This window comes from Narcine bancroftii, chromosome 6 (genome assembly GCF_036971445.1).
Source record: "Narcine bancroftii isolate sNarBan1 chromosome 6, sNarBan1.hap1, whole genome shotgun sequence".
NCBI classification, from domain to species: Eukaryota; Metazoa; Chordata; class Chondrichthyes; order Torpediniformes; family Narcinidae; genus Narcine; species Narcine bancroftii.
Window position 1 is genome coordinate 250,252,096 of NC_091474.1, and position 17,471 is coordinate 250,269,566.

General features: G+C 44.6%; 1 protein-coding gene across 3 annotated transcripts in view; it reads right to left on the bottom strand.

Annotated features, from left to right (window-relative positions):
• Positions 1-1,258: 1,258 nt before the first annotated feature.
• Positions 1,259-17,471, bottom strand: part of tjap1 (tight junction associated protein 1 (peripheral)) — a 220,193-nt gene continuing 203,980 nt past the window's right edge. For all 3 annotated transcript variants that reach the window (XM_069887923.1, XM_069887921.1, XM_069887920.1), the window contains one exon: positions 1,259-7,272. In XM_069887923.1, coding sequence (XP_069744024.1) covers positions 5,944-7,272 — 1,329 coding nt within the window. In that variant the 3' untranslated portion in view covers positions 1,259-5,943. The remainder of the gene's footprint in view (positions 7,273-17,471) is intronic.

Below are 17,471 nucleotides of genomic sequence, written 5' to 3' on the forward strand. Positions count from 1 at the left end.
GGATCACTGAGGTCACCCTCCCTCCCACTGACGTGATCTACTGGGATTGCAGTCTGCGGAGATCATTGAGGACCCCATCCGCCCCGAACGACCAAAGGAACTCCTCACATTAACCACCCGAGACTCTCATACTAACAAAATTATATTAATTTATTTGTATATCGAGGTATGAATATTTGTCCTGCATGTCTGAGAAGTAATTGTCCATGGCCACTCACTGGCTTCTCCCACACAGCCAATGTTTTTGAATATTTTAATGTGAGATTTCACAACCAAAGTACAGAGGATAGATGTTAAAATTCTCAAAGATACACGACACTTAAAATCACCAATGCCTGAAGAGGGTGCACAAAATCAGTGAACCGCTGCGGACTCGAAAGGCCAACGTGGCCTGTTTCCGCTCCGTAAATGGTTATATGGTTATATGTGTATTGTTTATACAGTATATGCAGCTTCTGTTTGGTTATGTGCCTGTGTTTTGCACCAGGAATGGAGAACACTTTTTTGTCAGGTTGTACTTGTATAATCAGATGTCAATAAACTTGACGGAGGTTTAAAGGGTATGATCTGAGGTTGATCTGAAATGGGAAACCTTGATACAAATTGGTTTACAAATTTACAAGGCCTTGCAAAGGGTTGTAATTCTAGAAAATGGTTGGCGTGGAGATATTCCATGATGTGAAACTATCATTTGCCACAAACTGAGTTGATAAAAATATTGTGGTTTATTTACTTATTTCCTCCATAAGTTCTTTGAGTGTGAATTCTATTCTGTACCTCAGTTTTTTGGGTATTGGTTTGTGAATTCTGTCAGGATGAATTTTATTCTCCGAATGGCTGTGAATGTGGGGGTTGTTTACAGCATTTTCTTAGAGATTCCTGTCTGAAATGGGAGATTCCAGAGGCAGACAATGTGATAGGCAATGCACTGGTTTCTCAACAAGGATGAGTGGCCCACCAGCCTTGCTGGGTTATGCTGAGGTAGCAATGGCAAATGAAATCATAGGTGGTGGGGGGGCGAGGGGTGAGGTCAGAGAGCGGGGAGGGGTAACAGAGGCCAGGGGATCAGCTGAGTTCTTTCGGATTTAGCATCTCCCTTCAACAGGATTAAATATTCTCCTCCTTAGACCCTGTCACGGTGCAGCCAAGCTGCAGAGTTCAGTCACAGCGCAGTCCTACCTCACCCTGACGGATGATACCTCAAGGACTGATGTGCAAACAATCTCCACAGGAAACAAAACAGAGGCGGTTCAAGAACTAATTTTAAAATACCTTTATTTTTTTTAAAATATACATCAGTTCAGTTTTACAAATTCGGAAAATAAATGTAGTAAAAGTTTAAGAGTCTTGTACGTGGACATTGCAGAATCACTGCAACATTCTGCATCCCAAAGGGATGAGTGAAATGGATTGGAAGCACTCAGAACATTAAAGGTTTCAACTGAGGAAGGCACACTCACAGAATCGGGGATTGCAACATTGGGTCTTCAGCCTCGGAGCAGAGTGAATGTGCAAAAAGATTACTGCCCCTCCAATTACATTTAAAATGCAACTCATCAACACACGTAAATCTAATAAATGACGACCTCGGAATTATTTACCAAAGATGTGAAGGGCACAGGTCTCCGTGTAGCAAGGGGAACTAGGGGTGCAAAGACTGCAGCCACTAGCCAATCTTACACTGACATTCAGTGAATTGGACAGGAAAAGGGACAGTTTTGGAATAAGGTGCAGTGCCTTTCAAATGGCCAAGCCGACTGGATGATGTGACGCAAACCAAAGGAGGGGTTAGTTGGACACACCAGTGACTGATGCATCAGTCCATCTCACCTCCTTCAGCTCAACATGGTCACAAACATTTCAGTCCACACCAAGACTCAAGGAATAAACAGCTGATGTTCTGGAGAAATGCAAAGTTTGACTTGAGTCTAAACTCTGGATTGAACTAGTTTGTTCATAGTTCCATGAACCAGCACTAATTTTGCCCAGTGCATAATTATACATTTAGAGAGTGAAATTGGGGAGTTAATCGTGAAATATCAATGCTTCTACACAATGAAGGATGTCTTTTGTGACATTGTGATTATAGGATATTACACCACAGGACACAATGGATAATCAGGAGTAATATGTGAACAATATCGTGTGTTGATTCTTAACAAAATCAAATACCTTGTGCACTCCAGAAATTGCAATCACTCCAGCTTGCTTAGTGTTCCCACCATGTTTGAACAGCCAAAGACTGTACTGGCCACAAGGAAAGTTAGCACTGGAAGTCACACTGGAGTGGAATGTATCAGTGTCACACAGGGAGTCGTAGTGGTGTGGGATGTATCAGTATAAAATCAGGAGTCACACTGGGATGTATCAGTGTTTTATAACACCAGGAGTTATTCTGGCGTGACATGTATTAGTGTTCGTGTAACACTGGGAGTTACACTGGTGTGGGATGTACGAGTGTCACTGTAACACCGGGAGTTACACTGGTGTGGGATGTACGAGTGTCACTGTAACACCGGGAGTTACACTGGTGTGGGATGTACGAGTGTCACTGTAACACCGGGAGTTACACTGGTGTGGGATGTACGAGTGTCACTGTAACACTGGGAGTTACACTGGTGTGGGATGTACGAGTGTCACTGTAACACCGGGAGTTACACTGGTGTGGGAGTAACACCGGGAGCTACACTGGTGTGGGATGTACAAGTGTCACTGTAACACTGGGAGTTACACTGGTGTGGGACGTACGAGTGTCACTGTTACACTGGGAGTTACACTGGTGTGGGATGTACGAGTGTCACTGTAACACTGGGAGTTGCACTGGTGTGGGATGTACGAGTGTCACTGTAACACCGGGAGTTACACTGGTGTGGGAGTAACACCGGGAGTTACACTGGTGTGGGATGTACGAGTGTCACTGTAACACCGGGAGTTACACTGGTGTGGGATGTACGAGTGTCACTGTAACACTGGGAGTTACACTGGTGTGGGATGGCTATGATGGGGGGGGGGGGGGGGTGGTGGTGGGGGTAGTTATGATCTTTCAGTCCTCTTTGGCCGAAGGGAGGTGCCAGAGGTTTGGAGAATGGCAAATGAGGTCCCCTTGTTTAAGAAAGGTAATAGGGGAAAATCCTGGAAATTATAGAACAGTGAGTCTTACGCCAGTGGGATGTAAATTATTGATAAAAATTCTTAACGATAGGATCTATGAGAATTTGGAGAAGTCGTGTCTACTCAAGGACAGTCAGCAGGGCTTTGTGAAGGGAAGGTGATGCCTCATGAGCCTAATTGAGTTTTTGAGGAGGTAACAAAAGAAATTGATAAGGGTAGGGCAGTAGATGTGGTCTACATGGATTTTAACGAGGCATTTGACAAAGTCCCTCATGAGAGACTCATCCAGAAAGTCATGAGGCATAGGATTAGTGGAACCTTGGCTGTGTGGATAAAAAAAAAATCGGCTTGTAGGAAGAAAGCAGAAAGTAGGAGTGGAAGGGAAGTATTCTGCCTGGAGATCGGTGACTGGTGGAGTGCTGCAGGGACCTGTTCTGGGACCCCTGCATGTAGTAGGGTAACAGGCCCTTCAAGCCCATGAACCCATGCTGCCCAATTACACCCAATTGACCCCTGAACATTCCCAATACTGTTTTTGAACAGTGGAAGGAAACCGGAGCCCTGGGGAAAACCCACGTGGACACAGGGAGAACACACAAACTCCTTACAGACAGCGTGGGATTTGAACCTCATGTCCAGGTTGTTGGTGCTAACTGTGCCACTCTTTTATCACCTAAATCTGGAGCTCACCAGTGCTCAGTGTGGGAAAAGTCTGTGACACACCCTAGAACTCTATAGCGCAGAAAGCTGGCCTTTCAGCCCTTCTTGTCTTTGCCAAAGTTCAACTAACGCACCTATTCCATATCCCTCCATACTCCTTCCATCCATGGACTAGTCCATACTTTTCTTACATGAACTAATTGAGCACACAAGATGACTACAGCCATTTTTGCCCTTGAAGAATGGATACCAAAATATGTTTATACACCTGAAATACTGATTCTTTCACCCCACAGATGCTTTCTGGCCTGCTGAGTATTTGTCATATTCTCTATTTTCACTTCAGATGCCCATCACCTGTAACATGTTACTTATATATTTTATTACTTCACAAGTCAAGTCTGACAGGGGACATTGAGTGTCCAGATTTCACCAGTGAAGGGTTTCAGTGAAAACTCATAATGTTGCTGTCACCAACAGTGACAAGGAGCATGTGAATTCACTGCCTCAGAGTGAAGTTGGGAAACCTCATCCAAGCTCACCATTGCTTTAAAGTCCTCACATAGAAGAGGAAGATTTCACAGAAGAAATCCCCTGGCCAAAATACAAAATTACACATTTATAAAAAATAAAACTCAGATATCAGGTCCAAGCTCCTAGCTCACGATTTGATTTTACATCCAAGCAAACATTAATATTCTAACAGAAAATTTGGAGAAGAAACCTGTCATTTGAGGAGGATGAAAATAGTTTTGGAGAACCTTTTAGCATTTGTGAGGTCACCAGGAGTATGTCTCCTTGGGAATTGTTATCCTTTTGAGTTGTTCCCAGGAGTGTATTATCAGTTGAGAGGGACCAAGGAGCACATAACTAGCTGGAGGGGACCCTGGGAATGCTGGGGGTGTGTCACCATTGGTGGGCTCTCCAAAGAGTGCATTACTGCTGGACTGTCTTACCATTGGTGAGTGTTTCCAGAAGTGGGTGGCCATTTGCAGTGTACCTGAGAGTGTACTGGATCAATGAGGTGCAAAACAGGAAAATGAGATTTTTTGCCTGATTTCACGTCATGTTTGGCAAAGACACATGCCAATTGGCTTGTTCCTGTGCTGTATAGTTCCATGAACCATTCTTCTACTTTGCCCCAGAAATCAAGCCACAGACCTTTGGGAGTAACCTATGGGAAGGATTTGGGTGCTGGAAAGGTTGGAGTCTCTGCTTTGGTGATTGAAGGAAGGTGCAGCACCACCTGGATAACTACAGCTGACCAGCTAATCCACAATCAGGATGCTGTAATGGCAAATTCCATGCAGTCAAGACCTGCCAGGTGTGGGGACCTCTGATATTGATCCAGATTCAACCAATTGTAGATCACAGGCTTTAGCTATTCATTGGAAACTCTCAAATGCTTGTCCCAAGTCTCTGCGAGTCTCCATTTTGTACTTCTGCCTCCGTCAAGCACCCATGCATATTATTACATTCATGGATTATAAAATGAACATTAAAAACAAAGACAGAAGCTCGGGTCAGGTTTTTCTCTGTTTGGATTTGTGATAATGATACGAGTCCCCCTGCAAGCAGGATGCACTGGTGACTCACTGTATTACCACAGAGGACAGGGCAGAGAAACTAGAAACACTATAACATGGTTTCAATGTTCAGAGTTTGCATAAATGACTTCAAACTAAACCAAGGAGCTCAGAATGCATGTTGGCGTCTGCTATGACTTTGAAACAAGGATGACACCTGCCATCCTTAATGCACTGAGATCACTTCATAAATTTAATGCCATCCAAACAACACTTGAAAAATATTCAATCACTCGCATCGCTCTTGAAGCGTGCAAGGGGAGACAAGACACTAAGTACACAAAGACATAAAAACCAAGAGACATGCCAAGAAATTACCTGTCATCATCCAGCATGGATGCTCTTCCGGAATTTGGGTTTCTTTCTGCAATGATTTAATCCCTTACAAAATTATTTTCTTAGAAAATACTGGTATTGCCTTTTCTACCCAGATTCTACTAAGATGCACATGCTGATTAGTTTGCTTTTGCCCAACTTCATACAAGTTCTGTGAATTGATGCGCACACTAAAATTTATTTTATTTTTTTGCTCAGTGGCATTTTGCATGGCAGCAGGTTAACATGATAGGCAGAGTACTTCAGTGATCTAGTCCAGCAGGGTGCCCTGCTCCTGTGCCCTAGTTAAACTGTCCTTTCTCAGTAAGTGATGGACACCCATTCTTTTAGGACTCTTTTGCTGTCGCCCCACTAAAGCAATGGATGTTCTGTCCCCAATCTCGTCCACCTCATCCTGTACCGTGGTGTAGCTTTCGTAAAGAAGAACTTCCTGTTCTTCCACGGAACTGTTCCCAGAGATGTCATCCACACATTCTTTGTGCTTCTGCGGCGGACTGGGCCGTGAGATCAGCTGATTGACATCTGCAGGGTGCAGCAGTTGCTCCCCCTCTTCCTGGGAGAATTTGCTCCCATAATTCAGCATGTATTTGCTTTTCCGAACTTTCAAGTCTGTGCTGTCGGTATCCAGGGTAGAATCCCAGCTCATTGTCCAGCTGTAGCTTTGGCCGGATTCTTCTCCATCCGAGTAAGCTGGCTTCCTCTCACCCATGGGAATCGTGTTGTCCAAATTATTCTGCAATTCATGGACCATTTCACTGCCGAAGGATGTTCGATGGGCAATGACCTTTTCTGAAGCAGGTGCCACCTTCTCAACAAACATCCGCTGCCAGTTTGCAAGTAGATCTTCTTCTGAGCTTGCTGAGCTTGGAAATGCACTTGACATTTGTGGTGGACTATTGAAAGGGCTAGACTGAGCTGATTGAAACTGACTACCAGGCCCTCGAGGTGTGTCTGGCCTTGGGAACCGGTACTGTCTGCTGGATATCTGCCCTGACCTCCTCACATCTGATGCTGGGCTGCTGGGTACAGTTCGTTGTTGCTCCATCCCATCTTCCTCCCCCTGGACCAGACTGAGCGATATGGCCTGTCTGGTGGCATACGTACAGTTGGGCAAGGGACTGTTCTTTGGGATTTTAACCTTGTCATCAGAAGAGAATTCAATGACAGCTTTACGGCCAGGGAAAAGGTTTTGTGCTGGAGTGGGATATGGGTTCAGCCTCTCAAAGGTGGGTGCTTCATCTGGTGTGCTCTCTGGACAAACCTGCTGTCTGCATGTCCCATTTTGAGGTATGACTGCCTCAGTCACATCCTGATCTCCCTCTTTCCCTGTGCTCTTGATGCCATTGGTATTGCCACTCATGTCCACGTGGACAAAGACATCCTCTGCAATGGGCTGATTCCCACTGCTCGATTTGGCCGAATTCAGGACCAGTGGCTCTGGCTTTTCTAAAACTCTGGCAATGACGGAAGTCGGTACCACGTCAGAGGAACCAAGAGTGGAGAACGCTTCCCGTCCTGGTTGAAAATCATCATTCAATTCCAGATGTTTATTCACCATCTCTTGAAGTACAAAGGGAAGCTGCAAATAAAATAGAACTCATCATTTTACTTCAAGAAAGCTCAAACATCTCAACAGGGAGTAGACTGGCCGCATATTAAATGTTCACTTCAGTATCCTCCAGATTCCTGCATCTCAATTAGCATTCCAAACAGTCAGTGCTAAAACATCTATAAGGGCATTTGCCTAAATTTACCGTGAAAGCATCAAAATCCCTGGAAATGCCTGTCTTCCAACTGACAGCCCAGATAGCAGATCACAGTCTGAAGTGTCTGTAGCTTATTGGGTTTTGAGAACAGGTCTTTGGCTTGGGCCAGTCTTGTGCCAAGCACACATACAGGTTAGATTCAATGTTGTTGCAAGAAAAATTGCAGGAATTGGAGCCAGTATTGTAGGGAGTAACTCCTCAGATGGATTCATATGGCATCAGTAACAGTTGTTCGACCTGGAATGGGTATTGTGTTGAGGACAGATGTTGGACCTAGACTCATTATTGGGTTGAGGACAGATGTTGGATGGACCAGGTAAAGTGTTGAAGACGGATATTGGACCTGGAACTAGCAATGTATTGAGAACAGAGGTTGAGGACAGACAGTTAACATGATGCCACGTGGCTTGTGAATGGCTCATGAATTTGATGGAGTATTTTGAAGAGGTGATAGAGGATTGATGATTGAGGAGTCCACACGGACCATAACAAGGTAAACTGAGCCAAAAGGTCAAGTCAAATGGAATCCAAGGTGAGCTAGCTAATTGAATACAAAATTGTATTGATGGTAGGAGACTGACAGAGGTTGGGGAGGATTTTGGCCCCATGTCTGATTCCTATGGCATATCACAATATACATGGAGAGGAAGAGTTTAGATGGTTATGGACCAAATGCAGATTACATGATTATGAGAGACAGATCAAATAGAGAGCTAACACCTTTTTCCAAGATGAGAGGACATCTGTATAAGCTAAAGGTAAGAAAGTTTAGGGGAGCTGTAAGAGGTAAGTTTTTTTTACACAGGAGGTAGTAGGTGCCTGGAAATACATTGCCAAGGGTGGTGGTGGAGGCTGCTACAGCAGGGGCATTTAACAGCCTCAGACAGGCACATGGATGCAAGAAAAATAGGTTATGGGTGTGAAGTAGGAAGATTTGGATTGTTGAGTACATAGTTCCAGTCAAGGGAGAATCAGAGGAGGAGCAAATGACCAGTGTTGGCCAGTGAAAGATTTTTAAAGAGTTTTTAAAGGGCGTGGAGGGCAAAGGGTTAAGTGGTGCAGGGAAGGAGTGGAGCTTTGAGGCTTTGACTCGAGTGGTGCAGGGAAGGAGTGGAGCTTTGAAGCTTTGACTCGAGTGGCTTTGGTGAGCTGAGGAAAAGCTTGCTTGCTACCAGAGAGGCAAGGCCAGATGAGTTAGTTTAATTCTTTAATTAAATTTAAATAATAAAGTCAGCTTGGGCAACATATTGCTCTGGTTGCAGGATATGGGAAATCTGGGACATCACCTGCAGAAGTTGCCTCCAGCTGCAGCTCCTTAAAAATTGATTTAGGGAACTGGAGCTGGAGACGATGAACTGCAGATCTTGAGGGAGGCAGAGGCAGAAGTAGTTATAGACAAGAGTTTCAGGGAGGCAGGCACCCCCGAAATTCAGGAGTCAGGTAGCTGGGTGACTGTCAGGACAGGGAAGGGGAAGATACAGACAGTGCACAGTATCCCTGTGGCTGTTGCCATCAACGATAGGTATACTGTTTTGGTTAATGTTGGTGGGAATGACCTACCAGGAACAAATCAAATTGGGCACGTCTCTGGCACAGAGGATGCCCCCCCCCTACCCCAGCTCAAAAGGAAAGAGGGGAGAAGAGGAGAGTGATGGTGAATGGGGACTCATTGGTTAGACAAGTAGCCAGGGGGATCTGTGAATGAGATTAAGGCTCCTGGATCGTATGTTGCCTCCCAGGTGCCGGACTCGGGGATACCTCTGATTGAGTTCATAGCATTCTGGAGGGGGAGGGGAAGGGTGAACAGCTGGATGTCATGGTCCATGTGGGGTCTGATGACATAGATACGAGTAGGGATGAGGACCTAAAGAGAGAATATAGGGATGTAGGAAACAAGTTTTAAAAAGCTGGACCTCAAGGGTGGTAATCTCGGGCCTGCTGCCTGTGCCACGCAAAAGAGAGGGTAGGAACAGGAAGTTGTGGCAGGTGAATGCGTGGCTGAAGTGTTGGTGTACAGGGCAGCAGTTCAGATTTGTGGATCATTGGGGTCTCTTCTGGGGAAGTCTGACTTCTACAAAAAGGATAGTCTGCACCTGAACTGGCGGGGGACCAATATCCTGATGGGAAGTTTGCTAGAGGTGTTGGGGAGGGTTTAGACTAGTTTGGTGGGGTTTAGGGGGGTGGGGTGTGAATCAGAATGTGAGTACAGATTAGGGTAGAAGGAACCAGGGTTTTAGGGTTGAGAAAGAGAAAAATAGAAAAAAAATCAAAAATAAGGAGCACCAAAGAAGACAAAAAGGACGGGCAGGTGAAAAGGCGGATAATTTGCTGTAGAAATAGAAATAGGTTACAGATTCTGGTCTCAGGATTCTGTACCTAAATACACGGATCATTTGGAATAAAGTAGATAACCTTGTTGTACAGCTACAGATTAAAAGATATAACATTGTAGCCATCACCGAGACATGGCTTAAAGATGGATGCAATTGGGAGCTGAATGTCCAAGGGTACACAGTGTATAGGAAAGATAGGCAAGTGAGTAGAGGGGGTGGCCCTGAAGGTAAGCAATGATATTAAGTCACTAGAAAGAAGGGACATAGGGTCAGAAGAGGTGGAATAGTTATGGGTTGAGTTGAGAAATGGCAAGGGTAAAAGGATCCTATTAGCAGTTATATTCAGGCCCCCAAACTGGAGGCGGCAATTAGGGAATTAAAGGTAACGGAACCCTTGGGAAGTAGTGATCATAATACGATTGAGTTCAGTTTCAAATGTGAAAAGCAAAAGCTGATATCAGGTGTGTCAATATTTCAGTGGAACAAAGGGAATTACAGTAGTGTGAGAGGAAGATTATGGGAAATGTAAGCTCGATGGAGGGATGGCAGAACAGGATTGGATGACATTTCTACACAAAATAAAGTGCAGGATAGATATAATCCAAGGAAAAAGAAAATTATGAATGGGGAAAATAGTACAAATGTGGCTAACAAGAAAGGTTAAAGCTGAAATAAAAGGAAAAGGGAGGGAAGACAAGGAAGGAAAAATTAGTGGGAAAAACAGGACTGGGAAACTTTAAGAACTTGGAGAAAGAGACAAAGAAAATCACTGGGAAAGAAAATATGAAATATGAAAGGAAGTTGTCAAATAACACGCAAAAGGATACTGAGAGGTTTTCAAAAGAGAAAGTGTAAAAGAGAGACACGTGTAGATATAGTATTTTGCGTCAGTCTTCACTGAGGAAGACCAGAGCAATATACCCGAGTCAGAGGTCTCAGGGAATAGAATTAAGTACAGTCAGGATTACTAGAGAGATGGTGCTGAGTAAGATGAATGGACTAAAGGTAGATAAATCTTCTGGACTAGATGAGGTGCACCCATGGATTCTGAAGGAAGTGGCTTTGGAGATTGTGGAGGCATTGGAAATGATTTTCCAGAAATCAATAGACTCTGGCATAGTTCCGGAGGACTGGAAAGTCGCAAATATAGTTCTGCTGTTTAAGAAATGGGGGAGACAGGAAAAAGGAAATTATAGACCTATTAGTCCACTACTGATGTCAGAAAGTTATTGGAGTCTATCCTCAAAGATGAGGTTATGGAATATCTTGAAGTGCATGACATGACAGGTCCAAGTCAGCATGGTTTCATGAACGGAAAATCCTGCCTGACCAGCCCATTGGAATTTTTTGAGGAAATCTCAAGTAGGGTGGACAAGGCAGAGGCTGTGAATGTTGTGTATTTGGATTTTCAAAAGGCCTTCAATAAAGTGCCACATGAGAGGCTGCTTTAATAAAGTGAGAGCCCATGGAATTACAGGAAAGAGATTAGATTGGGTGGAGCATTGGCTGATAGGCAGGGTGGGAATAAAGGGATGCTGTTCTGGTGAGTTGCCAGTTACTAGAGGTTTTCCGCAGGGGTCGGTGTCAGTACCGCTTCTTTTTCCATGTATATTGGATTTAGATTATGGATTGAATAGTTTTGTTGCAAAATTTGCAGATGACACTAAGATGGATGGTGGAGTAGGAAGTGTTGAAGAAACCGAAAGGTTGCAGAGAGACTTGGACAGTTTAGGAGAGAGGGCAAAGAAATGGCAGATGAGATAATGTTGAGAAATGCACGGTTGGACATTGTGGGAGAGGAAAGAAACAAGGCAGATTATTACTTGGCTGGGGAGAAAATTCAATGTTCAGAAGTGCAAAGGGACTTGGGGGTCCTCGTGCAGGATAACCTAAAGGTTAACCATCAGGTTGGATCGACAGTAAATAAAGTGAATATTGTGATGGCATTCGTTTCAGAAGGAATAGTATATAAGAGTAAGGAGGCGTTGATGGGGCACTGGTGAGACCCCATTTGGAGAACTGTGTGCAGTTTTGGGTCCCTTATTGTAGAAGGGATAATGTTGGAGAGAGTTCAGATAAGATTTATCAGGGTGATTCCTGGAATGCAAGGGCCAACATATGATAAACGTTTAGCAGCTCTTGGACTGTATACATTGGAGTATAGAAGATTGAGAGGGAATCTCATAGAAACATTTCAAATGCTGAAAGGATTGGACACAGTAGATGTGAATAAGATGTTTCCCTTGGTGGGTGAATCCAGGACAAGAGGGCACAGTCTTAGAATTAGAAGGTACCCACTTAAAACAGGGATGAGGAGAAAGTTCTTCAGCCAGAGGGTCGTGGATTTGTGAAATTTGTTGCCACATACAGCTATGGAGGGCCGATCATCGAGTTTAAGGAGGAGATTGGTAGTTATCTAATTAGTCAGGGTATCAAGAGATATGGGGAAAAGGCCAGAATTTGGAACTAGATGAGAGAACGGTTTAGCTCAGGGTGAAGATGCAGAGCAGACATGATGGGCCGAATGGCCTACTTCTGTTCCTTTATCTTGTGATCATTGTGGGCCAGAGGGCTGGCACTGTACTATAATGTTCTATAAATGGGAGTAGCTGAGAATGCCAACTTAGTCAGCATGGACATGATAGACTCTTTTGACTCTATAGATGGAATGGCTTGAGTATGAATGGCTTCAAGGGGCTGAATGACATAATTTTTAAAGTATACCTTTAAGAGATTTGACCCAGAATATTGATATGATGGATGACTTTTGGTAATGTAGCCAAACAAGTGGTGGGAAATGAGCAAAGAGCAACTTGAAGACAGTGACTGCAAATTACTGGCTACTTCAGTAGAGCTACTAAAGCAATGCACACACACACCAGGTTAGTCAGTAGTCAACACAAGACTGATTTATTCGGACTTCTTTTATATACCGCATGTCCCGGGCTCCACGGAACAAGTAGGACGTCACTACAAGTTTGTTGCCACTCCACGGGACTGGCAGGTTTAAATTAAGCCCTGTGATTGTCCCGTGCCTTCTGGCGGGAGACTCCACAAATCAACGTCCCATTCCTTGGCACATAGCACCACAATGCGTGCGGTCTATTAGGTGAGTATTCAGCTGTCCATATTATGGTCCTGCACGCCCGCAGAACCACGCTGGCGATGGTTCATGATAACGCACTCTGCACCCGTTCGGCCCTCTACACGGCCGCTACACCACCCCCTCAGAACCATCACCAGAAACTAAAATATCAACTGCATGCATCTTCGGTGGACGCCCTCGCCATCTGGGCAGGGGGCACTGAATGGGTGAAGTGGGATCCATATAGGCAGCCTTGAACCTGTCCACACTAAACAGCTGCGAATGCCCCCCAATGTCCAAAAGTATACACAGCCTCATCCTTCTTAATCACAAGGGCCTTCATATGGTTGTTGTAACGGCGCTCCTGGGACCTGTCTGTGTACAAAAACAAAATCAGTGCACAGGAGTGGTGGGGCCACATGTTGTTTAGGGGTTCCATGCTAGTTGGTAGGAGCAGGTTTGCTGATTGTGACACCATGTCGAAGCTGCTAAAGGACATCCAGGTCAGAGTTGAACGTTCCCTGGAACTGCAAGGACTGTACCATAAATCATCTCTGTGGACGATGCAGACAAATCTTCCTCTGGAGCCGTGTGCACTCCCAGTAGAACCCATGACAACTCATCGACCAAATTGAGATTATTGAGTCAGGGCTTAAGTGCAGACTTGAGTTGCCGGTGGAAATGTTCCACAAGGCCATTGGACTGTGGGTGGTACACTGTGGTGTGGTGCAGGTATATGCCACAAAAGCGCACAAAGGCGGTCCATAATGCAGAGGTGAATTGTGCTCCATGATCTGACAATGAATACTCTGGCGCATGTCTCAGTGTTACTGGATGGCAACGGGATGGCCTCTGGCCAGCGTGTGAAACGGTCTACCACTTAAAATGTATCTCATGTTTTGAGATACTGGCAATGGTCCAACCAGGTCCACATGCACGTGTTCAAACCTCCTGTGTCTCGCTGGGAAAAGCTGAAGAGATGCCTTGGTTTGCCGCTGAATTTTGGCAGTTTGGCAGAAGGTATATGTGCGCGCCCATTGCACAACTTCTTTTTTCAGTCCATGCTACATGTATTTATTCAACAAGAGCTTGATGGATGCTCAGATGGGCAGATGAGACAAGCTGTGTACCTGGTCAAAAAGGCATCCCCTCCAAGATGCCAGAATCACTGGTCTAGGGTAGCTCAAAGATGCGTCACAAAGTAGGGTAGGGCCACCCAGTTGTGGTACCACCTGTTGTATGTCCAGGTTAGTAATGGCCGTACTGTATGCCTGAACATCGGGGTCCATGGCCTGTGCACTGGCTAATTCAGGAATATCAATTCCACCCTGAATATGATATACAGTTCATCTCAACAGCAATTCTGCGTCGAGATTGTCTTTACCTGAAACATGGCGCACGTCCATCGTGAATTCTAAAACGTATGATAAGTGACCCTGATGTCTTGCTAACCATGGATCCGTTATTTTGCTGAAGGCAAAAACGAGTGGCTTGTTATCTGTAAACACAGTGAAACGTGACCTCCAAAACATATCGGAAGTGCCGTGTGGCCAGATAAAATGCCAACAGTTCCGGATTAATCTCCAATGGCCTTAGATGTCAGCTAAAGAAAGCGAGGGGTTGGCAATGGCCGACGATGGTCTGCTGAAGAAATGCACCCATGGCCGTACTTGAGGCATCTGTGTTAAGTGTCAAGGAAGCATCAGGGCTAGGATGGGTGAGTATTGCTGCATTGGCCAAAGCGTCTTTGGCAGTCGTAAACGTAATCTCTGCCTCTAATGTCCAGGTAATGTCGCTGTACTTGGTGGAGAGGATCTGAAACAGTGGTCGAAGAATGTCAGCAGCTGCGGGAATAAACCGGTGATAAAAGTTTATCATGCCCAGGAATTTCTGCAGACCCTTAACCATGGTAGGTTTGGAAAAAGGACGGACTGCATCTACCTTGCTGGATAACGGAAAGATAGCATTGGCTGTGATCTTGTGTCCCACGAAATCGATGGTGGACTTGCCAAATTGACATTTGCTAGGGTTGATGGTAAGTCTGAATTCCTCCAGACTTTGAAACAGGTGGCATAAATGCAGGTGGTGATACTGTTCAGTCTGATTGGCTATGAGGATGTTATCCAAGTAGATGTAAGTGAACTCTAAATCCTTGCCCAAAGCGTCTATAAGCCGCTGGAAGGTTTGAGCAGCATTCTTCAACCCAAATGGCATCCTATGAAATTCAAAAAGCCCGAAAGGGGTAATAATCGCCATTTTAGGAATGTCATCCTTATGGACCGGGACCTGTTGACAAGATCAATATTGGAGAAAACACAGCAATTGTGCAGATGGGCAGCAAAATCTTGTATATGAGGGACAGGGCATCTGTCAGGTGTAGTTATATCATTAAACCTACAGTGCTACGAGCCCAGAGGACCCCAAAACCCAGCAGCAATTGATATTCACCACCACAAACGGTTAAACAAAAGTGGTTTTTAATTATCTTTAAACATGAAAATAGAATCAAACTTTAACTTATCACTATTAACTTAACTACCCAGCTTAACCCCCTTCTAATTCTAAGCGCACGTGTATGTAATGTGTGTGTAAATTTAAGAAAAGTTCTTTGTTTCAGTTCAATCTCACTTCTCCTTTTTTCAAGTTCACTGGTTGCAGGCAATTCTTATATTGTGCACAGAATTTAACATGTATAAAGTCCACCAGGCTTTGGTGCTCGAAAAGTAAATGTTTACCGCTCAGGAATGTTCTTGTAGGGTTTACAGAAATGAGGATTTCCACAACTGAGGTACCACCATATGTCACCTCAATGTCTTGCTGATGAAACTTGCCCCATCAGGATTCTCCAGATGATAACCTCTTTTTTTTAGGCTACCAAAGAGTTCCTTTCTGTTTCCCTTATTCTAAGAGAAACATCAGATAGATAGAACTTCCAGCCATCTGCCACTCTGGAGCTTTCTGTTTCAATTACAAGAAGCTTCTCCTGGCTTGTTTTCAGCTGTGTGTGTCTCTCTCTCCATCTGAGATTCAAACTGCTAGCCACATGCCCTTCTTTCTCTCACTTGCAAAACCCCTCACCTTCTCCAGCAAACAATAGCAGTTAGTCTTCTGCTCCCATCTGTTGTTTTAGGTAAACAAACCTCTCAGTGACCTCCTAGTGAGCACTCTGCAGAGAGGCCAAAAGTCTTGCAAAAAGTTCCAACACAGACAACCTGGCTCCAGTCCATTCATTTCGTGACATCATTTCAATTAGCACCTACTTGTGAAATGTGCATAGCATTCTTCATAGTTTCTGTAAAGTCACTGAATATGAATTCTTCAGTATTTCAAAGAAGATCTGTTTTAAAGTGTGTGTATGTATGTAACCTACTCTAATTTTACCAATTTATCTCCCAAACACATTTCCAAACATTCCATCACAACAGTAATTGCTGCAGGATCTCCATTCACCTGTTTTCTTGGGTACCTTGCCTAACGGTGATGCTCAAGGACTGTTGGAGTGCCTAATGATACCCAATTCCTCCATTGCAGTAAACTGTCCTTGCCTGCCGCAGCTTATCAAGTGGAAGACAATGAGCCCTGGTGTAAATCGGTGAGCCTGAAGTGTCTATGTAATGGGACACACCATGGGCTGTTTGGAGGTATTGAAATTAGGAAAGAGAATACTGCGAAATTTGTTGAGCAGGGCAGCATAGGCATCTTTGTACAGAGTATGCACCGAGTTGGGAAACTCTCCCTTTGCTGCACACCAGCGGGTATGTTTGAAAAGTGGTGGCATGAACCAATTTCCTCCACTTCACGTCTACTAGCAAGTCATGGGACCTTAAAAAATCTGCACCTAAAATGGGCAGTCCAACAGAAGCCAATATGCAATTCCAATGAAATGTTGTCCTTCCTATCCCAATCGTGCCCCGCCGTGTACCAAAGCTGGGAATGGTAGTCCCATTTGCTGCTTGAAGAGCCAGGTGTTGTTGTTTATGTGTTTTTTCAAAATAGGTTGGTGGGAGCAAACTGACCTCGGCACCCGTGTCCACAAGAAACTTGGGCTTACCAGCATCATCTTGAAAATACAATAGGTCAGTACTTGAGCCTGGCAGCTGACTTTTTCATTTCCCACCTTTTTTTTCTGTAAAATAGCTACATGGCTGGGCACATCTATGGGCATTTTTTCCCCAGTGGCGATGATAAAAACTCCATTTTAGCTGCCCGTCAGCGCATTGCTCCTTCTTTGAACCGTGGACACAGGAGGCTCATAGGACACAGGAGATGGATCTGCTGCGAAAACAAGCTGTATTTGAGCAGACTCTTGTGTAAGAGTATGATAGAGCCTGTCAGCCTCCCGCACTATGTCATGGGGACGGCGGAAATCCACATTAGCAATTAGTATGGCGACACTACCTGGGAGTTTGGACAGAAATAGTCTTCAAAAAGTAAGCAATGAGAATGACCATCCACTAATGCGAGCATCTCATTCATTAGATCAGATGGATTTCTGTCACCCAGGCCCTCCATATTTAAAAGCCGTATGCCACGCTTAGGTCTCGTCAATTCCAGCGTGTCCAGGAGAAATTGGCGGAACCTGGTGTACTGGTTG